Source organism: Poecile atricapillus, chromosome 7 (genome assembly GCF_030490865.1).
Source record: "Poecile atricapillus isolate bPoeAtr1 chromosome 7, bPoeAtr1.hap1, whole genome shotgun sequence".
NCBI classification, from domain to species: Eukaryota; Metazoa; Chordata; class Aves; order Passeriformes; family Paridae; genus Poecile; species Poecile atricapillus.
The window spans coordinates 22,658,809-22,685,100 of NC_081255.1; the positions used below are offsets into that span (position 1 = coordinate 22,658,809).

A 26,292-nucleotide genomic window follows, 5' to 3' on the forward strand; every position below is an offset into this window, starting at 1 on the left:
TCTTTGGTTTTGTTGTGCTTGATGTAAATTATAATGCTGGTTTTGTGATTCCTGTATCAGAGTAAAATCATTAATATTTCAGACTGCCAAGTTCTTTGGGTGTCTCAGGTGATATGACTATTTGTTCTACTTTTTAATTGCAGGCACAGTACTTAGAGAAAAATCCTAAAGCTAAGAATGTGTGGTTTATAAAGTGGGAGCTGAGCAATCAACAAACGTTGTTTGTGTGTTGATAGGAAAGCTGTTTTGAAAGAACAGACAGTGCAAACTGATCCTTCTTGCATTGAAGTTCACCAGCCTCCCTGGTACATTTAGCAGAAAACAACAAGCTTCTCTGTGCCGATTGATGCTGAAATTAAACCAGCAACATCTTTTGTAACAGTTATTCATTTGGCAGAAAGAGAATTTTAAATTTGACTTAAATGTAACAAAACCAAAATGGTCTGTGCCCCTAGTGTCTCGTTCTGGCCAAGGACAAAATGGTGCAAATCTTTCAGCAAGGAAGGAATAAAAATCTCAGCAAGTGCTTCAGGATTTATTTTTGTAATAGTAAATCATCCCTGTCTGCCTAGATCTGTAAACCATACCTGCTGAAGGCAAGAGCAGGCACAGGCCTGAGGGACTGAGTTATGCTCCTAAATACTATAATTCTGCTATTTTTGTCATGATGGTCTTAACTAAAATTTTGCATTCATATAGTCACCTTATTTTTAGCCCCAGAGACAGATCTTGGGGTACATGGAAGCTTTTATCTTCTATAATCCATTTCTCTATTCTTTGACTGTGGAATATCTGAATTTTTGGTTTAATAAGGGAAAGAAGAAGACAGGCAAGTTTTATCTTGTCTAGCTGCTATGTGTGAGACAGAAAAGGCCTTCTATTGCAGGGTATGACGTTTTATTGAAGATTAAAAATTTGTTGAAGAGGGACAGAAGTTTGAATTGCAGAATATATTTCTACATTAGGCAAAGGCAGTTAGACTCAATGAGGCCCTTGGGAAATGTGATTGACAGTGAAAAAAATCCTATTTTGTTTTATGAGACTGCTGTAATGATGAGTCTTCTCTTGTTATGTGGTCAGATATCTGTTTATTCACATAATTCTGAGTACAAAAGCAGCTGTAGAAAACAGGTAGTGGAGAAACAACTCTCACATTTTCACTTGTAGGAGCTGTTTTTCATACTTACAGAATTCTTCTCTTGTATTAACATGAGACCAAATATAAGAAAATCTGTCCAAACAAATGAGTTGGAACATGTCCCACGACACCAATATACACAGGCAAAGTGGTGTCTCAGGCACAGTTCCAGTGGCCTTTTTGTGGTACTTACCCTCCCTGCTTGAGTTGCAAATTGTTTCCCATTAGCCTCCCCATCACATCAAAAAGATGCTTCTATTTCATGAAGAAATACAGCTTATTGGTATTTTGTTCTACTGCAAGGATTATTTTTTTGCACTTAATAAACACACTGCACTACTTATTGTGAGAATTAAGTATAATTTTCTTTTTCTCTTTTTTTCTTTTTTTTTTCCAGAAACCAAAACAAAAGGATTGGCATCCTCCTGGGGGGTTTATTTTAGGACTCTGGGCATTGATCATCATGGTTTTCTTCAAAACATATGGAATCAAGCACATGAAACATGTCTTCTGAACTGGAGCAAACAAGCTACTTGCATTGGCTGCTACTTTGGGTTCATGGGTATCACCTGTGTTCTCTGCACGTGGATTATGGTTGTTTTGAAACACTGTGTTGACATCCCACTTGTAAAGGTTCTTTTGAAGCCATCTCTTGTGCCACTTTTTCTGGAAAGATTCTAACAAATGGTTTTAATGTTACTGTTAGTTCACTTTGTCTTGATATGAACATATTTTAATGCTTTTCTGAGCATTTTTTCTTTCTGGTTAAACTTTAAAAAGGGCAGGACCTAAACCCAATAGCAGGATTTCTGTGTTTTTTTCTAGATTGTAAAATTCGTTCCACCATTCTTTAAAGTAAATCTTAGAAGTCACCCATTACTAAAGAACTGGACATTGTGGAGAATGCTATTTAAGATGTCATTTTGTCTATAAAAACTTAACCCACTTTGCAGACTTCGGCATGGCATATTGAAATCTTTCTTCACAAAAATAAAAATATTCTGGAATATATTGATTTTCTTTTTTATTCTTTTTTCCTTCCTGTTGAATGCAACCCTTAGATCAGTCCTTTCACCTTAGGCAGTTTTGAGTCTATGAGTTGGTGAAAATTAAAAGAAAATTATGACCTTGCTGAATCTACTTAAAAAGAAGGACAAAAAATGTGAAAGGACTTCACCATGTCCATTAGAAACCCTTCACGGGTATTGTATGGGTACATACAATATGCATACAATATGGACTTGGATGCTTTCAGAATTCTCAGTGCACTGCATTTTTGCACTGAAGAAAATCGACTCTGGCATCAGAATGAAAAACATTATAAATTGTACCATTGTATTGTGTAGTTTCTGAGCCCTTAAAAAATGTGCTTTGTTTCCTGTCTTTTGTAAATTCTGGTTTGGTGTATTGATTTTTTCTTCCTGGACATTCACTGGTGAATGTATGCTAAAAAGGATTTTGTCTGTATAATATAGTGATATTTGTGAAGAGAAGAGCAAATCTGTGCATGTGTAGAAACACATCTGTCAGTGAGAAGCTTTTGCCCTATGCTTTTGGAGCTCATTCTCTATCTTAACCAAAATAAAGCTTTCCTGATGCAGCCATGGGGTAAGTACTAGACACATATCTCTAGAAGTTATTAGGAATTATTTATAATCACACATAATATCAGAGTTGGTATATTTTTCTTACAATAGGGTTCTGAGCATTTCCTATTGCACAGCACATACAAATCTGAGTGCATAAACATTTTTGTCCTTTTTTCTTCTCTGCCAGCATGATTGTGGCATCCCAGCCTCAGGTGAGAGGAGGTGAACTGTCAGAGCTGTGTGAGCGTGGGAGGGCTGTGGAGAAGCCACTGAGGCTTCCAGAGAAGAGGGAAAACAGCAGTGTGGTGCAGCTCGAGAATTAAAGCCTTGTTTATCTCCTTGCTTTTTATCTCCAAATATTTTCTAGGCTTGGAGATGTTGAAAGTACAAAATGATCCATAATGGGAAGGTAAACATTTGCCTACTCCACCTGTTCATGGCACTTCTTGGTGAAGAGCTGGAATTGTTTTCAGCAACAGCGGCTTAAGGCTCAGGAGTAGGGATTAGAACTAAAGCATTCCTGCTGTCCCTGTAGTTCTGTTAACTGATCTTGTGGGTGAGATAACACTGCACATGTCTTCCCAGCGTGCTGATCAGAAGCTTTTATGTAACTGGTGCACAGATCCTTCCTGCCAACAAAAGTGCAACTTAATGGGAAAGAGAAGCGCCCTGTGGGATGGGTCTGAGTAGCATTCCTGGTGCTGGATGTCTGGATCTATATTCACAGTGTCTTGGGTTTGGGGATTAGTGTTTTGGATAATGTCCTTCAAAAGCAATGACTTCATATCCAAAATCTGATATAATGGTGACTTTTCATAAAACCAGAAAACCTTATATTTTTTTCCCCTGAGCAATTTCTAATACAACAATCAAGTAAAATCTGCTGTGCACAGACCACGTAGAAATGTGTAGACCCAATATAGAAATGAATCCTGCAGCATTCCTTAGAGGATTTGCTTAGCTTTCCTTTCCTAATCCACCTCTTTTTCAATTGTAGTAAATATTTTAATCAAATATTTATTTTATAGCCAAGTTTTGCCATGCTTTAAAAAGTGTATTAAGTGAAGTTGATAGAGCTTTGTGCCTTGCTTCAATTGCAGTTACACTTATTTGGACTCCTCAGGCCTTATTCAATTTTTCTCTTTCCCTCTTTTAGCCACTTTTTGCAGGAAGTGATAGAAACATCTACAGAACTCAGCTGAATTTTGCCAGTAGCAGAAGATACCAAAGATTCTGTCTTTTCAAAAGCTTATCTGCTTAGGGAAAAGGAGGCAATTAGGTGGGTTATTAAAATGCAATTTATGAATAGAGCCACTCAGTAAGTATGCATGTGAAGGTGATTAAATTGAAGTGAGAACAACAGTTTGACTGGAATGCAGCAAACTGTGCTTCAGGCATTTTTAACATTTTTGTATGCACAGAAGTGAGGAGTTGAAATGGATCATTCTGAGACACCATGAAGTTGCCTATGCTACACCTATGGGACAGTATTTACCATGCTGTGATAGCTTTTATTCCTTCAACAGTTACAGTCTGAAAGCAAGTACAGGAATGTCACAAATTATTGGTATATATGCGTTGTATATTTATTTTTTAAATTTAAATCAGTAATCTTTTCATTTTCCCAGGGAGACCTTCAAGCTCAGTTTGGAATGTGGGCTCTGGGAGCCAGCCATGTCAGCCTGAATCACGACCCATTTGTGTTCTGCAGGCTGAGGGTGCCGTGCTAGATGTTTCCTCCAAGGTGCAAGATGCTCTTTTTGATGGAATCCAGAAGACAAGCCAGATGGCAGTTTCTTGATGCTTCTTTGCATGGGAGCTTTTTGAGAATTGTACTTCAGCGTTTTGTGACTCTGTGTGGATAGGTCTGTGAACCAAGCGTGCCCACGCCTGCAGAACGCAGTGTAGTCATGTCTGCACCCTGTACTGTGGAACTGCACTGACAGGTCCTGCAATGGGGGTTTAAGATATTGTTTAGAACACTCAGGGGTGATAAAAATAGATGTTGGTCATTTCAGTTTTTCAGCTCTCTTTCAGGATCACATCTTAAAATGCATTTTTATTATTAAATGAAGAAAAAGTAGGTCCCCAGTAGGGTTGTACTCACATGCAGGTGCTCTCCTGTCCCCTGCAGTGCCTGAGACCAGGCCCAAAGGCTGACACAAAGTGTGACTGAGCTGTGTTTCTGTTACAGACTGAAAAGTGAGGTTCCAACAAAAAATGAGTGGAGAAAGAAACCTGAGCAGGGCGGTGACAATCAGTGTTTCTTGGTCGATGCCAGCTGAGTATTTTTTTGTTTAATGACTGTTACTGATGAAATGCTGCTCTCTTGGCATAAGCAAACACCAGAGACTATTCACAGGTATTTTTACAAACAACATCAGTGATGATGTGTCTCTTCTAGAGACTGGAGGGGTTTTTTCTTTTGGTGGGTTTTTCCTCCTGAAAGCTGGTATCTGTTATTGATTACAGAAAAGCAAATGTAATCTGGTTCTAATTCTATTGCTGAGTGCCTGCACATTGAGCCCATTTCCATCTCTTGTTTCAGGAGTCAGGGATTTTTATTCTCAGCTACCACATACACAGAATGTACTGGAAATAAATGGAACTTGTGGTCCCATCTGCCTTCAGAGGGGCATCATTGCATGTTGGAGCAGGGCTGAGTTGCACTAAATCATTGATTTGCAAAGGGGCTAAGGCCAGGTTCAGCTGTGACTTTATCCTGGGTGGAGAGGATTGGTACAGTGATAAGGACAGGAGTCCCCTGTGAGAGGGACTGGAAGGACCAGCTGAGGCAGGGCAGAAGTCTGCAGCCCTGGAAATCCTGATACTTGTCAGTAACGGGTTTTTTTATGTTGGAGAACTGCTGGTTTCTGTTCTTTGATGGATGCTTAGAGGGAAGGAATAAAAAGCAGGTTTCTGATCTAAAGGCTTCCCTAATTATCCATTCAGTATAGCTGAGGAAATGAGATGCTGCTAGTTTCTGGGAAATAGTGAAGATTTCATCCAGTGCTTCCACATTGTGAAGCCAAAAACTTTTATATGGTCAGGATTATTTGGACTTGATAAAAATAGATGAAGTGGAAGACAATCCACAAAGTGAGAATGGTACATTTCAGAGTCTGTGGTATTTGGAGACAGGACAGCCTTTGTATGTGGTACAGTATGGGTCAAGGGTTGGGACAAGAAAGCTTATGTACACATGCTCGTGTCCTCGTGCAGATCTTCAGCTCTGTGTTACAGAGCTCAGTGTGACCTGGTAGAATTTTATCATGCTTCCAGACTAATTCACCTTTGGATTCAGATAAGCATAAAGTATTTCACCCAAGAGACTAATCTATCCATAAAGTAATGAACTGCAGAAAAAAGCAGTGTATATAATGAAAGTGTCTTCTCAACCATGTGAAGATCAAACTCAGGCTGGAGCTGACAGAAAGTTTGGGCTCAGCACCAATAGTTGTCCTGCAGAAGTCTCTTCAGTATTCCACAAATGAATCACATGTGCCACAAAAACTCTTTTAATCATCGCTTCAGCACTTCTGTACAATAATGAGCATAATAGTTTTTTGCATTTGTAAGTGGTGAAAGGCAAATTTTAAAAATGGAGAATTTCTAGTGGAAGATTCTATTACTCTAATTTATTTCTGCTTTCCTTCTTTCTGTGAACTTTTAAAAATAAAAAGCTTCCAGGAAATATATCTTGAAAGTGTCTGTGTTTTGTAATGAAAACTTGCATAGGCTGCATAACATACTCTGAAATCAGCATTTCTTAGAACTCATTTCACTTGCAAGTTCTTTAAGACCAAGTTACTTTTTCTCCCCTAATGAGGATTTCTGCCTGATTTAGTGATTAAATTGATAACGTTTAAGGTTTCCATTGAAGGATGTACGTCTGTGTTTGATTGTGCCATGTCTTCTTCCTCATGCAGATAATAGATTTAACTTTTCCTTTCCTTTCTTTTCTGGACTGAGAATAACACTGAAACCTTGGCCAAAACTGAGCTAGTTTGGCTGCTTTGGCCAACAGGCTTAATAAGAGATGCAAATTGTACTGGCCTAAATTATTTTGGTGACATTGTTTACAACAATCACTTCAACAAAACAAGCCCCACAAGAAGCAACCTGTTTGGACAGTGTAACAGCAAAGCTCAGCCTAGGGAGTCTTAGCCATGAAAGTGGCATTTTTCACACTGCTGTTGACATGGCTCTGGTGACAACTCAGCAGAGACCAGGCCACCAGGCTGTGGTTTATTTGGGAGATTTATGGCATGCCTGTGACAAAACTGACTAATCTGAAATAGTAAATAGATTTCCTTTCTTGGCCTGACTTACTGGAATAATGCTCTTATATGAAATGTTTGACTAGGCCCACTGGCTCTGCATGTAGTGAGTATTATAAACTTAGGCTCTGTCCTTTATATCCAGTTCCAGTATAATGGTACTTACTTCCTTTGTCATATGCTTTGATATTTACCAACAAAGAGCCTCACTAAACATTAGATTATGTTTGATTTTCATTAAGTTACTTTTTCTGTACTAGTTTTCCTGTCCAGGTTAAAATTCTGTAGCTGAAAATATTATGGCTCAAATTGTGATGATTTTACATCCCTTGGTCTTTATAATGCAAATGGAATGGCAGATAGGATCAATGGGGTCATCAGTGTATCATTACAATGTATGTTTGTATTTTGTGCAGTTCTTTTACACACCCTTCTCTGAAGTGGTCCCTGTATTTATATTTTTTAATATATATATATATAGAAGGCTTTCTGCAACTGCTGTTGTTGCTGGTTTCTTTAATTTGCTCCTCTGCAGCATCATTTGCAGTGGAGGGATGAGGAAGAGCTTTTCATTGTTTCATGTAATGCACATCTATGCATGTACAGCCACAGTAAAAAAATAGTAACAGTGTAGTGGGAATGTTCCAATTTTCTCCAACACAAATGGGCAGTCCCACTGAATATCAGTAACCACTTTCAGTTCTGGCATTGTGTGCAGCAAGGATGCAGGGAATAAACAGGGAAGTTTATTCTTACAGGCTATAAATCTGTTCACTTTGTTTGCCTTTGTGTTAAAACATAAACCTAACCTAAGATCCTTCCTTAAATGAAGCCACACCACCAAATGATTCCCTTTGGAATTTCCTTTGTTTTGCTATTAACAGACTCTCACCATGCTGTATGTTTGGATCACAATAGGCTCCAACTGACGTGACAGCCAAAGTCAGCAGAGTCCTAAAATTTTATACCTTGCTAAATATTAATTACTCCATTCATCTTCCCTGCACTACAGGAAGTAGCTAGTGTCCTAAAAAGGTTATGTTAACACCTGTCTGGGTTGTGTAAAGAAGCTGGCAGATTTAAATAGCACTAAAAATGTCCTAAAGAAGACAAACCTGTCCTCAAAAATGAAATTATTAAGATGACTTTTTGTGTCTGCTAGAAGGGGTCCAGTCTTACTCTCCATCTGTGTTGGATGCTTTGGCATTGCTTTCAGTAAAATAAGGATGCAGATCCTGTGTTAGATCTCGTGGTGGGCCTGGCACATGGAGAGTATGGCAAGGCTGGAACTGGGCTTTAGTGAATGTGATGTTCACTGGATACATTTTTTTCAGCTTTTTTTATCTATCTATTAATTTAAATGCAGTCTAGCTCCTGTGTCCTCCATCTGGGAATTTTCTATGATAGATACCAAGGGAGTAGCACAGAAAAAGAGAGGAAAAGATACTGTGACATTATTCCTGTGGAATTCTGCTTGTACCCTTAAGATGATGCTGTATCCTCTTGGCCTTATTTTCTATGTTCAGATAGGTTCCATAGGGTGAGGATCTTTTTTTTTTTTTTCTTTTTTCTGTTAACTGTAACTGCTTTGGAAGTCTTTTGCAAACCTAGTTGTGGAATTCCAAGTGGATCCATCACTTGGATCTCTTTCTGCCCTTGCTTCAGAGAACCTTGAAGAATACTAAATAGATTTGCAGGGCAGGGTTCTGCTTACAAAAGCTGCATTACATCTTAGTCAGTCTGTCTTCTTTGTGACTCCTGATTTTGTTCTTGCAGGTTTCCATGGTTTTGTTTGTCTGGATTGCTGGGGTTGTCTGCAGTTTTCCTGTCTGTTCTGTTTTCCTGGTAACTCCTGGTCAAAGCACTTCATAGCAGACAGGGACACTGTTGGTCATCTCTGTGCAGCTTCTCTGCTGTGGCCTGGCCTTCAGTGGCAGGCAGGACAGAGGGATGTGTCCCTTTCTCCTGGCAGTGATGTGCAGCCGTGTGCTCTCTACTGACACCCTGGAGGGGCTCAGCACCGAGGGGACGCTGGTTCAGGGCCTGGTTCCACACGTCTGCCTTTGCCATGGAGTCTGTTCCACAGCTGGCTGAGGTGAAATCACCAGCTTTGCTTTGCTGTGATGCTGAATCTCCATCCACATGGTGGTCAAAGGGCATCATTTGACATTTCATGTTTTGGTGTAATTTTCTGTGTGAAAAACATTTAACAGTCTAGTGGTTTTAAGGGTATTTACCATAAGCAGTGCCATTTGACAGTCATTTTATAAAAGAGTCTTTGAATTTTATATTTTTCTGCTTCAGCACAGAGAAATTTCACACCATCTTAGACATTTGCCCTTTCATAATTCTTAGGGTTTTTTAAAAGAATATTTCCTAGGTTTTTATAAAACAGGATTGTCCTTTATTCTTTTTTCTTTCTCCTTACAAAATTGTATACTTGTTATATGCAAGGTATGCCTTTGCAGTAGGCAGCTGGAAATTCAAAGTGATCAGTATGAACTGGTGGTCCAGGGAAGACAGAAATATTGGTATCTGTAAGGTTTCTGTACTTCCTTTTGTTTTGCAGTACCTTTTGCTGTCTTACAAGTACTCTTTGACTTTTTAACTGCTTATTATTTTTTTTAATCCCTAAGCTATGTTTTTAATTTAATTAGAAATTGTGTCTCCTTGCATCAGATAAAATAATTAACTTGCATTACAGAAATTATTATCAGCATTTTTCGAAGAGTTTTTGTGGCACCTATGATCAACTTCTAGAATACTGCAAAGAAATCTATGCAAGACAGCCATTTCTGTTGAGCCTGGACATTCTTCTCTGTCAGCTCCAGCCTGAGTTTGATCTTCACATTCCAGGGGAATAAAGCTAGATGGCACAAGGTACATTTTATTCCTTACTGTTTAGATTCCCTTCACCCCATTCCCTGATGCTTTTCCAGCTATTTTTATCTTACTGTTTCCTTGCAACCTTAGAAGTATTTTGGGTAAAAATCACTTAGTTTCCTTTTAAGTTTGCCTGGAAAATACAGGACAAGTCCCAGGTAGGCAGCTCCAGAAGGATTTTGTTTACTGCCTGTATGAGTGAACGTGGCAGTACCACTGTATGTTGTGCTGGATCAAGCCAGGGCTGCCAGTCAGCAGACCTGAATCTCTCCCAAATCCTGTTCCAAGGCTGCAACTTGGTCTTAGTTAATTAATCTTCTATTTCCTCAGTTACCTTATGAAGAACAAAGTGTTAACTTTCTGAGGTCTTTAGCACTTCGGGTTTTTCCACGTGCATCATGGTTTGCCATTGTACCATGGTGCTGTCACCATGGAGCCAACAGAACACAAAGCAGCTGTGGTGGAACTTTTTTATGCTTAGTTGCCGAGATGTTTTCTTTATCATTCTCAATTCCAGTTGCACATATCATGGTGTAAGAACTACAGTTCTTCAAGATGAAAAATATCTCCTCTGACAAAGGCAAGTGTAAAAGCCTAAAGGTATGCAAGGGGTTCAGAACTAAACCAACATAGATCTTGAAATTGCTGATGTCTGTAAACACTGTTTTGCAACAGCTTTTAATATGTGAAATGATGCGCTGCAGATCATGAATCGATCAAATTATAGTGAAGAGTGTGAGATGACAGCATAAAGCAGAGAATGGGAGCAATGCCTAGTTTGTACTACTTATCCCTGGGCTGACAGCATTTTCTGTCATAAATCTGTTTGGTTTATAACTAGGCCATTAAACCTTACATCGTATGCTGCTGAAATGCAGCAGGATTCTGTAGCTGAAAAATTGTGCATTTATAGAGAAATACATCAGTGATCTGTTAATTAAAATTGCAGTGCTTTAACAGTTATTTACATTTCTTTGCACTCTTGTAACTTGTGCTTTTAGGACTCAATTTATGTTCCATGTAAATCTGTGTGATCTGTTTAAAACTTGCTGTCTCCTTGGCATCATCAAATTCCTTTTTATATATAGAGGTGTGACTTAAGACAATACTCCTTCATACTTTTTGTAATTAGAGGGGGGAACTTTGCTGGAACTTTACAGGAGGTTGCTGAGATTAAAGTGAGTTTGGGTTTGTTTTGTTTAAAAGATGTATGAGGGTAGCAAGAACACACAGTTAACAGAAACTGAAAAAGGAACGAGTTACAATGCTTAGCTTGGTTCTGTTAGGAGATTTAGTGTCCTTACAGTTTATTCCATATTTCTTCATATTCTTAATGCTTCCCCATATCTGCTTGACACTGAGCAGTCTTGCAGACAGGGAACAAACCTGTGGAACACAATGGGGTCTGGCAAGTCTCTGTGTTTCTACAGAAGTAGACCGGTGTACTCTATCTTTAAATGATCTGATTTTAACAATAACATAGCTAAACATACAGCATGCACATCTTGCAGCCCTTAACTGATGGAAAACTAAGAGCTCTAGTTTAAAATGACAAGATCTTTTTATTATTTTATCAGTAATAAAACAGGGATGGTAGCAGAGGACTTACTGTGATCTGTACCATGTCTTGCAGTCACATTAGAAATGATCTGTAAATCAGTTTGACAGATTTCATCAATTGGAGCAATATATGCTGGATACACCCCAGTACACATGTTGAAAGGGATGTTCACACTGCCATTAGTTCAAAACCCATTCTGTTTTTTATAGAATGCAGTGAAATCAAGTGGAGGGAATAAAACACCATCAGTGAAAGGAGAGTTAAACACCAGCTGACAAGAGAAAGGTAACACACACTTGGCATTCAGTTTGTAAGCTGAGTGGTGTGTACCAGGAAGAACACCAAAATTAAGCTTTTAAGGCAAAATACATTATAGATTCTTACTTTTTGATAGTGGGCAGGGCTGCAGCAGGACAGTGGCTTTCGGAGACTTGCACTTCAGTTCCAGGCAGTGTTACAGAGGTGACACCAGTTTGCCCCTGCCAGGACAGTTCACTTTGTCCCCAGAGGATCAGGGTATCTCTGGGGCAGCTGCAGCTATTGCTATCCAGTTTTGGAAAGAGGAAGACCATGGGTTATAAGGGGATTTAAATGAGAGTGTTTGGTCCCAGTTCTGTGTCTCACCTCTGAAGTTCAGCTTCTTGGATTTAGGTGTTTAAAGGTAGTATCTTTGTTCTAGCTTTTGCACTTGTCTAATGAGACACCTTTCATCACCTGAGGTATGTTTCATGCAATAGTTACTGATTACTTCGAAAAAATTTGAGATTTGATATTTGTGAAGCAAAAGGGAAAGTAACACTGTAACTGAAATCTTCTTTATTCACAAGCCACATGTAACTCAGTAATTCCCATTGTGAGGTTCCATACACAGCATGAGCATTGTCCTTCCCCTTTGTCTTGCAGGGACTCACCATGCACACATAGGTACTCCATGGGAAAAAAAAGCAGAGTTTAACTTTGTTCCTTTCAGGAGGACAATTTTGTACTCATGGAACGCTTTTCACATCCCAGCTTTGGTGTGATCCAGAATCTCTGAGATCAGTGATGATCTTGGGACAGTGGAAGGTAGAGATTTTTGCAGGTGCAGTGCTGTGATCTTTCTGGCTACTATGACTGGTACTGTAGTACTGGTGGTTTACCTTCTTCATTCCGGAAATTTGGTCAGATTGTGTTGAGCAGCTGTGGCCTGGTTTGTAGTCTGTTGCCTCAGGAGGGTTGCTGGCAGGCTCTTACGGGAATACAAGAGCCAAAACAGAACACAACCCCTCCAGCCTTAGCTTGTCTTCAGTGAGAAGCTGCTGCCATGGCCGGTGGGGGGTTTGCCTTTTTTTGGATAAATTTTGTTTGCCCTCCTTCCTCCCACCCCTATTTAAAAAACAGCAGCTGGATAGCACAGCACCAAATGCACATTAATATCAAACAGAATTTTCACTACCATTTTCGTATTAACATAAGATGTCAGAATGTAAAGTGAGCTGGATCTGCACATGGGACCACTCTTGCTGTTAAAGGCTTTAGGCTGGAACAGAGCCCAAAATTCTTAGAAGAAATCCAACGTTTCCCAATCAAATATTAATAACATGCTATATAGAATTATATATTTCAAACAAGTTTTATAAATAAAAAGCTAGGCCTTTCAAACCATCAGCAATATTAATTTTGGATTTAAAAGATTATGAAAGATAAACAACCACATAACTGTGACTTAGAAAAATACTGGCCTAGGTTGCATAAAAACCTCCATTAAATAAATATGGAAAGTTTTCACTATGAAAATTCAGTGGCATCGTACTTAAAAAAGCCATAATGAATTAACCATCCCTTAATGACACTCAGGTTGTGTTTCACGAATCACAAACACACACAGGAAGTCAGATGGCCCCAAAAGGTGTCAGACTGGGTTAATACAGTTTAACAGAAAGTACTCTTGGTGTGTGCTGCTCGTCCATGCCAACTTCCTGACGCTGCTGCGGGTGCCAGCTGCAGACCCTGTTCCCTTCTCCTCCAGGCTGCCGTGCTGGCCCACAAGATCCAGAGGCTGCTACGGAGGTGACTGTGGCTGGGCTTGTGCATCCATCCCTCAGGCCAGTGGTTTCACCTCGGGGTGGGTTACAGTGAGCGGTTCTGGTTTCCAGTCTGGCTGGAAGAAGTGGATGTCGAATGTCCGTGCCCAGTTCTCGAAGACGCGTTTCTCGGTGATGAAGCGGTGGTGGCTGCCCTTGCGGCCCCGCTCGTGGGAAATGTACATTGTGCACTCGTCTGGTCCCAGAGGTTCATAGTAGTGATAAGGTACTGAAGGATGATTAGGATCCCTGTGGAAAAAAGAAAATAGATGGAAGCCCAAGATGTTCTTTTTCATTGATTGGAAAGATGCTATCTTTAATGAAATGATGGCCTCAAATCCACTTTTTCTCGCACTTAAACTATGTAGCTGATTTTTTTCTTGCATATCTAATACATGAGAATGGGGCAAAGGTGTTCTCTTTGTTTTTTCTTTTGCTCTCCTTTAATCCTCTTCCTCCCAGTTAAATGAAGGACAGCAGTAACTCTGAAACAAGGGAGAGTGCTGCAGGGCTATGTTACTACTATGAATTTAGAAGTAAACTGCTTAAAAGAGATTTAAATCTAGATGGCAATTTGTAAAAGGTCTTGCTAGCTTCAGGTATTTACTGAACTGGATAAGAAAGAGAAGATGATAGATGAGGTGGTTATCTGTGTCACCTCAGCCAAACGTTCCCAGCACGCTGCGCCAGGTTCCGAGAGCACAGCTTCAATGAGTGTCTGCATGCCAGGTCAGTGGTGCAGTCTGTTGTTGCTGGTGCTTTAATCAAATGCCTGATGCACAAATGAGTTCTTTACAACAGCAGCTTTCATGTATCTTAAGCTAAAAATTAAAACAGTTCACCCACAGTATCTCTGACCTTGTGAACCCGTTCACATTTCCCAGTGGGAGATGGGTGACTCGTGGTGACACACTGAATATGCCAAACACCAATTAGATACTTAGGATGAAGTTCATTTTAGCAGTTCTGACCTCAGTGTTTCCATGTAACACTCTGTAAATGGCACATTTGTATTATAATAAGCCAGAGCACTTCATTTTCCTTTTGTTTTAATCTCTACATTAACCTGTACCTACGACGGTTTTTTACTTTGGGCACGGGCATTTGGGGCAGACAAGAACTCACACAACTCTGTCATAAATACTGAGAGAGCAAGCTGCCCCAGACAGAATTACCCAATTGTATCCCTCTCTCCCCAGTGCCATGGCAGAAAATTCCCAGTATCAGCATTTAGTGAAGCTTTGGGAGCTGCTCTGTGTTACAGCCTGAGCTGAATGGGATCCTAGCACAGAGCAAGAAATCTGATACAGACTCAGAGCTGTCAGCTCTAATATACAGTTGATTATTTTCATTTTGAAGAGCTAATATTTAAGGTCACTTTCAATTGAATGCATCCACAATCTGTCAGTAGTCTGTGCTGGTCATTATTTTTACTGTGTAATTCTGTCACCTACGCAATTTTCTAATGTTTCTTATTTTGCCATTATCCATATTGTATATGCAAAGGTAATGTATGATATTGCTGCTGCTTTCCATTTGTGCCTTAGATTAACGTTTTAATTCGATCAATCTGGCTTCCTTGTAACATAGCATGGTGATCAATCTTACAGGACCAGAACAAAAATAAAATTACATTTCTAGAATAAGATGAATTCTAAACTTATTAAATATATTCTCACTGGAATACATAAGAGTGAAACAAAATCCTTCATTGCTTCACCTACAGAAAATGTATTTGTAATCTAAAGCTGCCCTTCATAAAGAATTTTATTATTTCTAAACTACAACTATTAGAACTAAATCTTCAATTAATTTTTCACCTTTTTGATACATTGGACCTCTTATCGTTGCTTAAATGAATCATTTGTATGGTTACTATAAATCTAATAGGATACATTTTCACGTGATGTGTTTTTGTTAAGAACTACTAAACAAATGGGCCTCTGCCTCTCATTTAGACTGCTCTTCCTTCTTGCATTAAAGCTGGATTTTACTCTTGGGTCCTCAACAGTACACCTGTATTGCTTGGTTCAAATTTACTGCTTTAAAGTTAGGATTAGTAAAGTTGAAATCATATCTCAAACAGAGTTGGGAAAAATGCAGCCCCAGTTAAGGGGGCAAAGAGAGCCTGTGAGGCTGCTGGTCCCGACATCTCCAGGCAAGGTGTTTGTGAAGCCAGGGATTCCAATTCCATCAAAGACTCTCAACTAACACCAGAGTATCCTTAGAGGATGTCCTTGGCTCCTGCCAGGCTGTACCAGGCACTGCATCCTGTGCACCATCCCCCCAGAAGCACCTGGAGCACAGGTCCTGGCAGATGAGAGAGGCAGGAGCTCAGTCCTGTGAGACCCAGGCCTTGTGTGCAGCTCTGCTGGCTGAACAGGGGGTGAGATCAGGGCATGAATGGCAGCTGTGGCTGCAAACCTCTCTAGGACTACTCTGCAGCTGACTGAGGTTTTATGGCTGAATTCCAAAAGCTGTCATTTAGATTTGGAATTCTGAAAGGTATTTACATATGGAGGACTGTCATATTGTGGGAGTTCTGGATTCCCCCAGATTGCATGCTGGTAAGCTTTGGATTTGAACTCTGGCTTGAGTACACCATAACCCAAATTAACTGAGCTACGTTATCTTCTAGCTGCAATTAGCTTGTGTCACCAGCAAATGAAATGCATGAGTAATTTCTGTACAGAAATTGCTTGCCACCTCATTTATTAACATTAAAACAGATGCTGTTTTATCACTGACTGATACTGGACATTAATCAGTATTTTGTCAGACTCTGCATGCATATTAATATCACAGCTGGGAGGAATCTCAGGAAGTTCCTGTGTAAAATATCCTGTACTTCCTGCCTGATCACCTGCCAGCACAGCACCCGTGGAAGTGCTTGTACCCCTGTCAGTCAGCTACTGTTTGCCACTTGAGTGCACATTTTCCCACAGATGGTATCCACCTACAGCAAAAGCTGGAAATACAGCAAAAAAGAAGCAAGGCAGGGAAACCAGGCCACCCCATACCACATTCTGGTCAGCCTCTTTCCTTAGAAATGAAGAGCTGTAATAAATCAACCCTCTAAAACTATAGGTACTCACACACTTGTAAAATAATTCATATTTTGATGTCTGAGTAAAGCATCCTTTATATGTTGAATGATGGCCAAGGTGCTGTGTCAGGACCATGAAGATTTCTAGATAGAATTTTTTTGCTTTCTATTCCCAGGATCACCTTTCCCTGACCTCCATAATTAGTCCTGTTTTCCAAACCATGTATGCATTTTGTTATTAAGCTAATGAGGTGAGGCATATGGACCAAAGAGCAGGACTAGCTCACATACACCTTACAGTGTCTCATAAGCTCCAGGAAATGTAACCAGCAACAACTGCTGCTTTGCATTTGATTTAAAGGAACTGAAAGTGGAGAGAGAGAGAGAGAGAGAGAGAGAGCAGTAAGAAAACACTAAAGTCTTTCAAATACCAATTTTCAGGTGAATTATCATGGAAAATGGCCTGGGAGTCAAATGAGGATTCTTAAAGGAAAATTATCTGGTTCAGTAACTGGAACAAAAATTATTCATATTAGTTAAAACAAGGCTCAGAATTAAGTTTGTGGGAGTTCCAGAGGGCCTATGAAGAGAAGAGTTAAAGAGGGTTCATCTCACTAACCCCTCGAGTTCTCCTTGTGTACAGGAGTACCCTGAGACCTGCAGGGAACCGGCCTTTCTGTCCCTGCTGCCCATAGTGCCACTGACAGGGTTGGAATTCCACACTCATTAAGGCTTGGCTTGTCCTTCCCAGCCCTTCCCTGCTGCTGAGCACCCACAAAGGGAAGCAGCAGCACTGCAGTGCCTTCAGGAATTGTTGTGCTATCTGGGCACCGCTGTCAGGCTGCTGCTGAAGAGAGGCAAGAGGAGAACCCTGCATGTCCCAGGAGGGAGTCCTGTGCATGCAACGGGCTGCCAAAGGGAGTTCTGAGAGGGAAGTGCTTCCTGCCCGGGAAAGGCTTGGATTGGATCCCTGGGCACTGGAAAAAATACAGCAAGATGGCTTGTCTGTCTTGGGACAAAAGAGTGAGAGGTGTGCACACTTTACAGAAATGTTTGCTATGTGCATGGAAGCACAAACTTTCATTTTATTACAGAATGTACAAGACAAAAGTATTTAGCAGCATGAGAGCAATATCAAGCCACTGACCCTTTACTACAGAATAAATCTGTAGCAAGCAAAGGGTTTGAAATTACTTCTAGCTTTGCTGTAAAGTACTAGAATTTTTTAATAATCAGGACACCAAGTCCAGTTCAGCTATGAAATTCAGTGTCCTGTGAAAGTAAATAGAAATTAATCTAAACCACCTTGTTGCAAGTAATAGTGACAAATCTTTTAGTCTGTGCTCCAGACTCCTTCACTAGAGTATTTTTCCTGCACGGGTGCAAAGCAATTTGGTTAATGATCTTAAGCTAATAATTTGTAACAGAATCAACAGCATGAGATTCATGATACCTTTGAGGTGTCCTTCACGTTACAGATGTGACGCTAATTCAGTTCTGTGACAGTGATCACCACACTCATTACTTATTCCACAACTTGATACTTAAAAATGAATGGATATCTATCTGCTGAAGTTATAAATTTGGTGATATTAATTCTGAACAGAAATAAGATTTTTTGCGGGTTGTTTTTTACTTTTTTAATCATAATGATTTTTAGTTGCACAGCAAGTAGGATACCCACACCATCTAGCACACACACATTTTTGTGGGTTTTTTGGGAGTTTTTTGTTTTGATTTTCTTTATTTTAATGGTAGATTCTTATTCTGACTGAAAACCAGGAAATATGGCTTACAATTGCAGAATATTTCTTTCTTTCTGCTATTCTGTTCTGTTGTCATATTTCTTTGAAAGAAAGCAGTTTTAACTTCTTAATGAGTGGCTGAAGAGCCAGCTAAGAAGGTTAACTCTATTTATGACAAGAAACTCCTTTCACAGATATTCATGGACAGCTTCTTCCAGGCATGGCAGCTACAGTTTTCCCCTTCATCACCTGGGGAATCAAGCTGAAGTAAAGACATTTCATATTACTTTGATTAAGAAATTACCTTTTCCCTTTTTACAACCAGGTATGTGTACCTTTATGTTAAGATTTTTTTTATGCAGGCAGTAAGAACAATTACATCTTTCACTGGTAGGATTGATCTACAGCCTTTCTTGTGTTATAATTTAAGTCCATTTTATTTCAGTGTCTTGATTCTATGAAAGCCTTTCTCTACATGTTCTTAGTGACATTTTTAGTCTCTCTTGAAACCCTTTGTTTGGGTTTAGTTGAGTTTTTTAATATGTATCTAAATTATTCTGACTTGGTCTGAAAAGTCAGGATTACACATTATTTTGCAGTGAAATGCTGTCTTCTGTATTTTTAGATCATCAGTTTAAGAATTACTTCCATGTGCCACTGGAATACAGCCACTTCTGGAGTAGGACAGACCAGCCACTTACAGAAATTGAAGTAGTATGTGTTGGCCAACTGAGATGAGAGGAATGAGATGCTGTGCTGCGGAAGGTATTTGTGTTGTCTGGCATATCTGATCTAGTTTGCTATTTTCCTTGGAGAATTCATGATGAAGTCTGGCAGTACATCACAGCATTTATCATCAGTGTTTTGTTATAATTTGTAGAAATTCTCACAAAGTGGAGTTTAGTGTTGACATTTTCTGCTGTGATTTCTTCAGGGACTTCTACAACGTGCCCAAGACAAATCCAGATTCCTGAAGAATCCTTTTAAGTGTTCAGAGGAAAGTCAAAGCAGTTCTGTTCTTTGAGACTAACCCAGCAGTGCAGCCTTGCCCTCCCTGCCCTGAAAGGCATGGAAATTACTCAGTGAATCAGACTTGACAGAGATCACTACATTAGCAACAGAAAATTTAAGCAGGTACTTCTTGGTGAAAGGGGTTTGTGAGCAGGTGATCAAACATTGCACTGAGGCCTCATTCCAGACTGGCTCCAGCTCTTCCTGGGTCACCCAGCAGGGACAAATGGGATCAGCAATGGCTGTGGGCAGGAGCCAGTGCTGGGCGGGCAGGTGAGACTTAGGTCAGCATCAATATTGCTGATGTAATACAAATTTGTCTGTATTCATACTGGGATCTTGTGGCTAATGTAATTTTGGTCTAGCACTAGAAGTTCTGAAGACTCTCTCTGTGTCACTGATCCATAGTGGGAAAACCTTAACCAGGACCTGGGGTCTGCGTCCTGAACACGGCTGGAGGCATGACCCAGCTGGAAAACGTGTGCAAGCTGTTCCTTTGGACAGCAGCTTCCACAGACACAACTTGTGCTGCTTCTGCCTTGTGTGAGCCACCCCCTGCCACGCCCCAAACAGGTGAGTACAGAACATTCTCTGGGTCCAAATGCACAGGGAGGGGTTTTGTGGGGATTATTTAGGAAGCTGCAAGATTTGCATTCATGTGACAGAGGTACAATAATGTTAATTTGAGTTGCACAGAAAGTTCAATTTAGAAACTTGTCACTGTGAGAACACTGTTCCTCGATTAATTTGGGGGGAACTTGAAAAACAAATTAAAAGTAATGTTTTCCAGTACTTCTTTCTTCAGATTAATTTCATGCCAATTATTGCATTACATTTAGCTGATAAATATTCAGAGACTAAAAGAAAGCAACAAGATGGATTAATTCTCCAGCAGTACAAACAAAATTTTAAAATATTTTATATAACATAATTAAATGCTATTTGTTGTTTTCAGAATGAGATCATGGGACATCTTAATTAATTGCTTAAAGAGGACTGAAGACTTGTTGCAGAGCAAAAAGATTAAAAGATTCAGATATTTATCTGTACCATTAACTTAGTTGGCTAATAATGGTTCCAAAATAAATCCTACCTGCAGAAATCCGGTGGCACCATGCCATAAACATTTATCCTGTCACAGAGCTCTAATGCGATAGTCATTGTGAACCAGCCCGTGCTAAGCCAAGTGTTGGATATCTTCCTGAAAGCAAAAACATAATTAAGTTTCTAAGCTGGCAAATAATTCTTGATATTTATTTATTTATTTATTTGTTCATTCATTCTGAAGCAATTTCTCAGCATTTTCTTCATTCTTGTAAAAGGCTTTGAAAACTGGGCAACCAAGACTACTTTGCTCATCCATCTTTTAGTGATTTTTCTGGTGCCTCCTGTCAGTGGAGTAATCTGGGCAGAAACTTTCCTCACTGTAATTAATTTTAGGCACAGCAATGTTAATATTTAGCTGACCTTTTGGCTTGGTTTTAGAAGCTCACAACCCCTCACTGTGACTGTTGGTGGGAAAGTCTTTAGTTGGTTGCAGCTCTGACTGTCCCATAGCCAGCCTGGGAAATCTTCATCCTAGGAACCACCCTGGCTGCCATGCCTTCGAATGGGAATGAGAGCACTGGCAGGGAGCCCTCTATGGCAGCCCCTCTCCTGCCTTCACTGCAGGCTGGGACATGGCTTTAAAAGAAGCTCCACTGATCCCAGCATTAATTATGCAAAGTAGGGAATACCACCCTGTAACTTCTCACAGATGTAAGGGATTTACAAGTTGTGTTTAAATTTTTCTGTATCATAAAATTATCTGCAAAGTGGCAGCAGTAATGTTTCATTTTCCTCTCATGTGCTTGGCAGTGCTGCTTAGTTTCTAAGAGTTGGGTTCCATGGTGGTTATTGGATGTCTGGCACATGCACTGGAATTCCTATTTCTTTTTTTAAGCTCCTGCAGTGGCTCTAGTTGTGGGAGAGCTGGAACTCTTGGAATGGAAGGATCAAGGAAATGCCAGCAAAGAAAACATCTCAAAGGTGTCACCAGGGCATGTGTGTGGACTGGCACCCCTCTTAGACACGGAGGCACAGAAAGTCAGGTATGCTTCAGAGAAAATGAGTTCACTCAAAGGTCTCCTTTCACATGCTATTAAAGAATAAGACAGGACTTCTCCTTAATCCCTCACCCAGCTAGGAAAGTCCCACAGGAAGAAGTTCAAGCTGGTGTTATCTGCAGCCCAAAGAGCCTGCAGATTCCTGCTGACAGCCTGTCACAGTGACAGGCTCTCCCTTCATCTCCTACTAAAGCTGAGGCACCAAGGGAGCAAGAGCAGGATCTGGGAAGGCCTGGGCACTGATCAGAATGTATTAATGTGGACCTACATTAATCCCATTCCCCCACACCTTTATCTGCCAGATACCTGTGAAACTTTGTAACAGCTTCCCCCAAAAAATCACAGCATGAGAACATGAGGTTCTCTTCAGAGAAGTCACCAGGGAATCCCAGGTCTTGGCCCAAGTTCCAAGGCCATCTTTTACAGTTTACCCAGTGATAGCAGGATGTGGAACAGTCTTGGAAGCAGGGACCTGAGGCCACAAAAATCACTGCAAGCAAGTGCCAGCAATCACTACCATCTAATTCAGCCAGCAGCAGCCACCACACAGCTTCCCAGGCTAATGCTAAACAAGCTGGTTCCAAGTAGGTCACCTACAGGGCAGTAGGAGGAGAAGTTTTGAGCACTGTCAGATTGAGGAATGCCTTGTACCAAGGTTTCCCATTTCCTCAGGGACTGCAAGGGGAAAAAAAAAAATGTGGTGGCATCTCTGCCAGCTACTTAAAAGACACTTCTAAACATAAGGGAATTCTTTGACTAAATGTGCCTGGAGGATGCTGAGGAGCCCAGGTAATTTGTCCTGTCCTTAGTGGATCACCTGGTAACATATAAACTCCCTGAACACACATCTTTACTGCTCCTGACACGCAGACTTTCAAGCTAGCTTTAGCATTTGGAGAATGACATGTTATAAGCATCTCATTATTTCCAATTATGGGGCCTTATTTATTTTCTGACTGCGCACTGAAGCTTGGGGGTGGTGGTGCAGTTTGTCACAATGTCATAGATGGGTCATAAGCTCAGTGGAGGCCTTCAGGCAGAGCAACAATATAAACAGTAAGAATTTTTGGTTCAAAATTATTAGGAAAGAGAATAGTAAAGCTTAAAATTTTTGCTTCTCTGCCACCTGAGAGTTTCTGAGCTCTGAATCACTAGATAATTCAGGAACATGTTCAGGCTAAGAGTGCTCTGGAGCTTGCACAAGTCCACTGTTTGAGGTGCCCAACACTTACATTCCAAAACCAGGGAAGCAATTGCAGCCATACCATGACCAAAGCTTTGCACAGGTCAGGACACCCTGGTAGGCTCTCTGCTGGCTTAGTTGTCTTTCTACTTACACACACTTAGGCATAATTTAGTGTTTTCTATAAACAGGAGAACAGCTGAATATAACTAAAATGGCTTAGAAGCTGAATAAGCAAATAAAGATCTAAAAATTCATTCAAGTACCACTCTGCCTTCTTTAAATACAGTGTCTGAAGGACAGCAACACAAAAACATGGTTACAGTGTCTTGCATTTCATAAAAGATCTGAGCAAGAGTCCAACAAAAGAATACTGTTTTATACCTAATCAGCAGTAATGAGAGAATATGAAGAACTGTCATGTGCTTATTAGGGGAAATTATCAGATATTCTTTTATATGATGAACTAACACACTGTGCTGATAATTCTGTAGTGCACACTAAATTACAATTAAAGGCCTTTCTGCTCCACCAAAATCTCATTTATAATCTCTATGGAAATACTCTTCCTGCAGTTATTTCATTTATGCTGCTTTTATCTAATTACTATAATATTGGCTCTGAATCATATTTTCTTAATGTACCCTTATTCAATTATAAAGTTATTTTCAAGTACAGTTACTTTATAATGCCAAGTATATTGCTCTGCAGCCTTTGTCTTCCACCATGCTATTTAACTGGCAATGTTTTCTGAAGATTTTTCTTAATTTCAAAATAATTTTTTTCCAAAAAGCATAATACATCCAATTACCTTTTTTCTCATCATTTTCAGGATGGAAATGAATAGTCTTATTCTTGCAACCTTGCAATCATGCTTCTCTCTCCCTCCTTTGTTTCTTGTAGGCACTAATGTCGAGAGCTCAGCAGAAACCTCCTGGGGAACAGCAGCATTCTGGGCCATATCTGAGCAATGTTCTCAGCTCAAATTCTGATCTGAGCAATGTTATGCTCCTGCCCCCACAAGTACCTGGATTTTCTCCCTTACAAGTTCTTTTCTACCCATGTTTTATCTTCCCTTTCTTCTATGCAGCTCATTCATTTTCATCACCCATTTTAATCTTCTTAGCCCTTCAAGTATGCTGTCTGTGCCCTCTAAAATCAAGAGGGCCTGTTCCTCAGGCTGAATTTTGCTGGCATCTGAGTGCCCTTGATTCATGCTGGGAGTTCAGGGTGCCCATGACTGAGTGCACTATAAACTTGTTACAATGCCGTTAATGGCTCAAATACCTTGAGAATATTTCAGGAGCTCAGCCTGGTGCTTGTGCAGAAAAAGAAAAGCTTTCATCACACACTCACCACAGGCCTCTGGCTTTGGATGGGTGATGCAGAACCAGAAAGAGCAGCTTGCCCGAAATTGCACAGCATGTGCCAGAAAAAGAACAGAATCCTGGCAGTGTCAGGGAAGGAACAGGACCCTGGCTCCCCGTGGCAGAACTCAAGTTCTGAGAGTGAAGCAGGGAGGGAGACTGTTCCTCAGAACTGGGGACAGCATGTGATCCTACCCTGAATCACCAAAAGCATGCCTTTGTAAATACTGAGCACACAGATAACCCCCTGCACATTTCTCAAAGGGTTCAAATGCTTAATTCACCTTCTCACTTCGCTTTACTCTGGAAAAGACAAATACATTACAACTGGCAGGGTATCCCCCCTTGTTATCCTTCCTTCTTGTTCTGGCAGAGACCCAAATACACCAATTGGAAGATGAAGAGAAGAACCTTTACTGTTAGAAAACTGACCAAGTTACTCTGTGCTCTGGTTTGAGCCTGAGTCTGCCACGAACTCAGATCCACTATAACTGAAAAAAGCAAAAGTTCAAAGGCAGCAAATGCCAAGCAAAAGTTGCCTTCAGCAAAGAGGATACAACAGTTTCCTCTAACATTGTTTCTGCCTTTCTCACATAGCCCAGAAAATGAAAACTGTGCTTGAGTCCACAAAAGGATCGATCCCTGTTCAAGCTTTGGTATGCATGTTTTGTATTTGTAAGGTAGCACATCTGACTGTGAGTTACTGCACAATAAACCTACCTCTTCATTTGTATCTAAGTGTGGACCCTGTGCCATTTTTACAGCAGCATATTTAATAAATAAAAAAAAATAAAACTTCATTAAAAATAAATGTCTATTATGGGAAGTGTTTGATTTGAATGCCCATTTTCAAACATTATCTGTGAAAATACTCAAGTACTGCAGTGGGTCACTTACTACAAATTTGATTTGAAGATCAGCCTACAAGTCTCATAAACAGTCTCATAAAGATGTAACTATCATAATAACTTTCATTTTCCAGTTGCAAATGTAAGATGAACTGTTCTGAAGCACCTAATGTATGACTAATGTTTATTTGTTTTACAAGAAGCTTTACAGCTGCAATGTTCCAAGAATGCTTAAATTCAATAAACAGCTATTATAATTCACTGAATGGTGGCATTTCCTCTATAAGAAAACATAACCTATCCATTCTAATTTTTCAGAATCAGTGAAAAAAACTTTAAGGTATGTTACCCCAAAGTGAGATTTAAACAGCTCCTGCCTCTTCAACTCTATAAACAGTACATCCAGACTCTGCTATTCTAGGCTGATGAGGCAACACTCCATACAAATCATTTTGATGTGTATTTTTTACTTATGTTTCCAGTCATATTATTTGGCATATCATGCCACATTACAACTCATGAGGCAGGGGACTTAATGGGTAGGATTGTCCCTCTGAGCAGATCTGAAATTGGTATATATAAACTGCATTATTTTACTACCCTTTGACATCCCCTATGTGTATCCATGTAGGTTCTCACCTGTCTTTTCCAGTCTCCCGTTTAAAAAGGTCATCAAATTGAAGCATCTTGTGGCGAGAAATCATATACACTTTTAACTGAGGCAGTATCTGGTTCATCAGCTGCAGGTTATTGTACACCAAGCCTTTGCCGTCTCTCCTCATGTAGCTGCTCGGGCCCCAGAAGATGAACACAGCACCATGGCTCATGTTTAAGAGTTCGTTGCGATTTCTCAGAATCCTCTGAATGCTGGAGTGTGCAATGACTCGGAGGCTCGTTTTGTTCCCAACGTCTTTTCCATATCCCCGAGTGGGGGCATCGTTCATGCGTATGACGCACTCGCTCTCGTCGATTCTGTCCCCTTGGCTGCTCCCCAGGAGGTGGCCCGAGCTGGTGACCAGCGCGCAGCTCTTGCAGTGCATCTTTAACGGCTGCAAAGACATACGCACTTCACAATTAGCTGTAGGCATCTCCCCATTCACTACATAGCTGGGTTTTACACCTCCACGGCACATTTCACAGCAAAACCTCACAGCAATGGACATAAATCTCTCCTGGCGGTCTTCCCAAATAGCTGGGGACCTATTACCTGTACATTTTTAGGAGGAATATGATGTAGATGTGCAGCCCTTAGAGTTGCTCAGTGGAACTACGCCATTGTATAAATCCTCCTTTCCACCAATGCTTCATCAACAGAAATCACAACAGCTTTTGTACTCTTCCCAACTGCTTAGGATTGTACTTCTTCCACTTGCTATAACAGCTAAAATCATTTTGTATTCTTCTGCTTCCTTTTTTTTTCAGGAAATAATAAATCCTAAGTCCTCATAAGTTCATGCATGAATAGCTTTTCAA

The 26,292-nt window shown here is 40.2% G+C and overlaps 2 protein-coding genes and 1 long non-coding RNA gene across 3 annotated transcripts in view; 2 read left to right on the plus strand and 1 right to left on the minus strand.

The window, feature by feature from the left end:
- The window catches only part of PIGK (phosphatidylinositol glycan anchor biosynthesis class K), a 64,369-nt gene extending 62,220 nt beyond the window's left edge, over window positions 1–2,149 (plus strand). Inside the window, exon 11 of the mRNA XM_058842754.1 lies at window positions 1,536–2,149. Coding sequence (XP_058698737.1) covers window positions 1,536–1,652 — 117 coding nt within the window. The 3' untranslated portion in view covers window positions 1,653–2,149. The remainder of the gene's footprint in view (window positions 1–1,535) is intronic.
- Window positions 2,150–11,158: 9,009 nt separating this feature from the next.
- The window catches only part of ST6GALNAC5 (ST6 N-acetylgalactosaminide alpha-2,6-sialyltransferase 5), a 69,764-nt gene continuing 54,630 nt past the window's right edge, over window positions 11,159–26,292 (minus strand). Inside the window, exons 3-5 of the mRNA XM_058842755.1 lie at window positions 25,459–25,868; window positions 20,410–20,517; window positions 11,159–13,763 (exon numbers count right to left, since the gene is read on the minus strand). Of these exons, the coding sequence (XP_058698738.1) occupies window positions 13,532–13,763; window positions 20,410–20,517; window positions 25,459–25,868 (750 nt within the window). The 3' untranslated portion in view covers window positions 11,159–13,531. The remainder of the gene's footprint in view (window positions 13,764–20,409; window positions 20,518–25,458; window positions 25,869–26,292) is intronic.
- On the plus strand, window positions 19,118–23,949 carry LOC131580954 (uncharacterized). The gene is made up of 3 exons (XR_009277990.1): window positions 19,118–19,439; window positions 19,725–19,889; window positions 23,508–23,949. It is a non-coding gene; the product is annotated as an uncharacterized LOC131580954 (long non-coding RNA).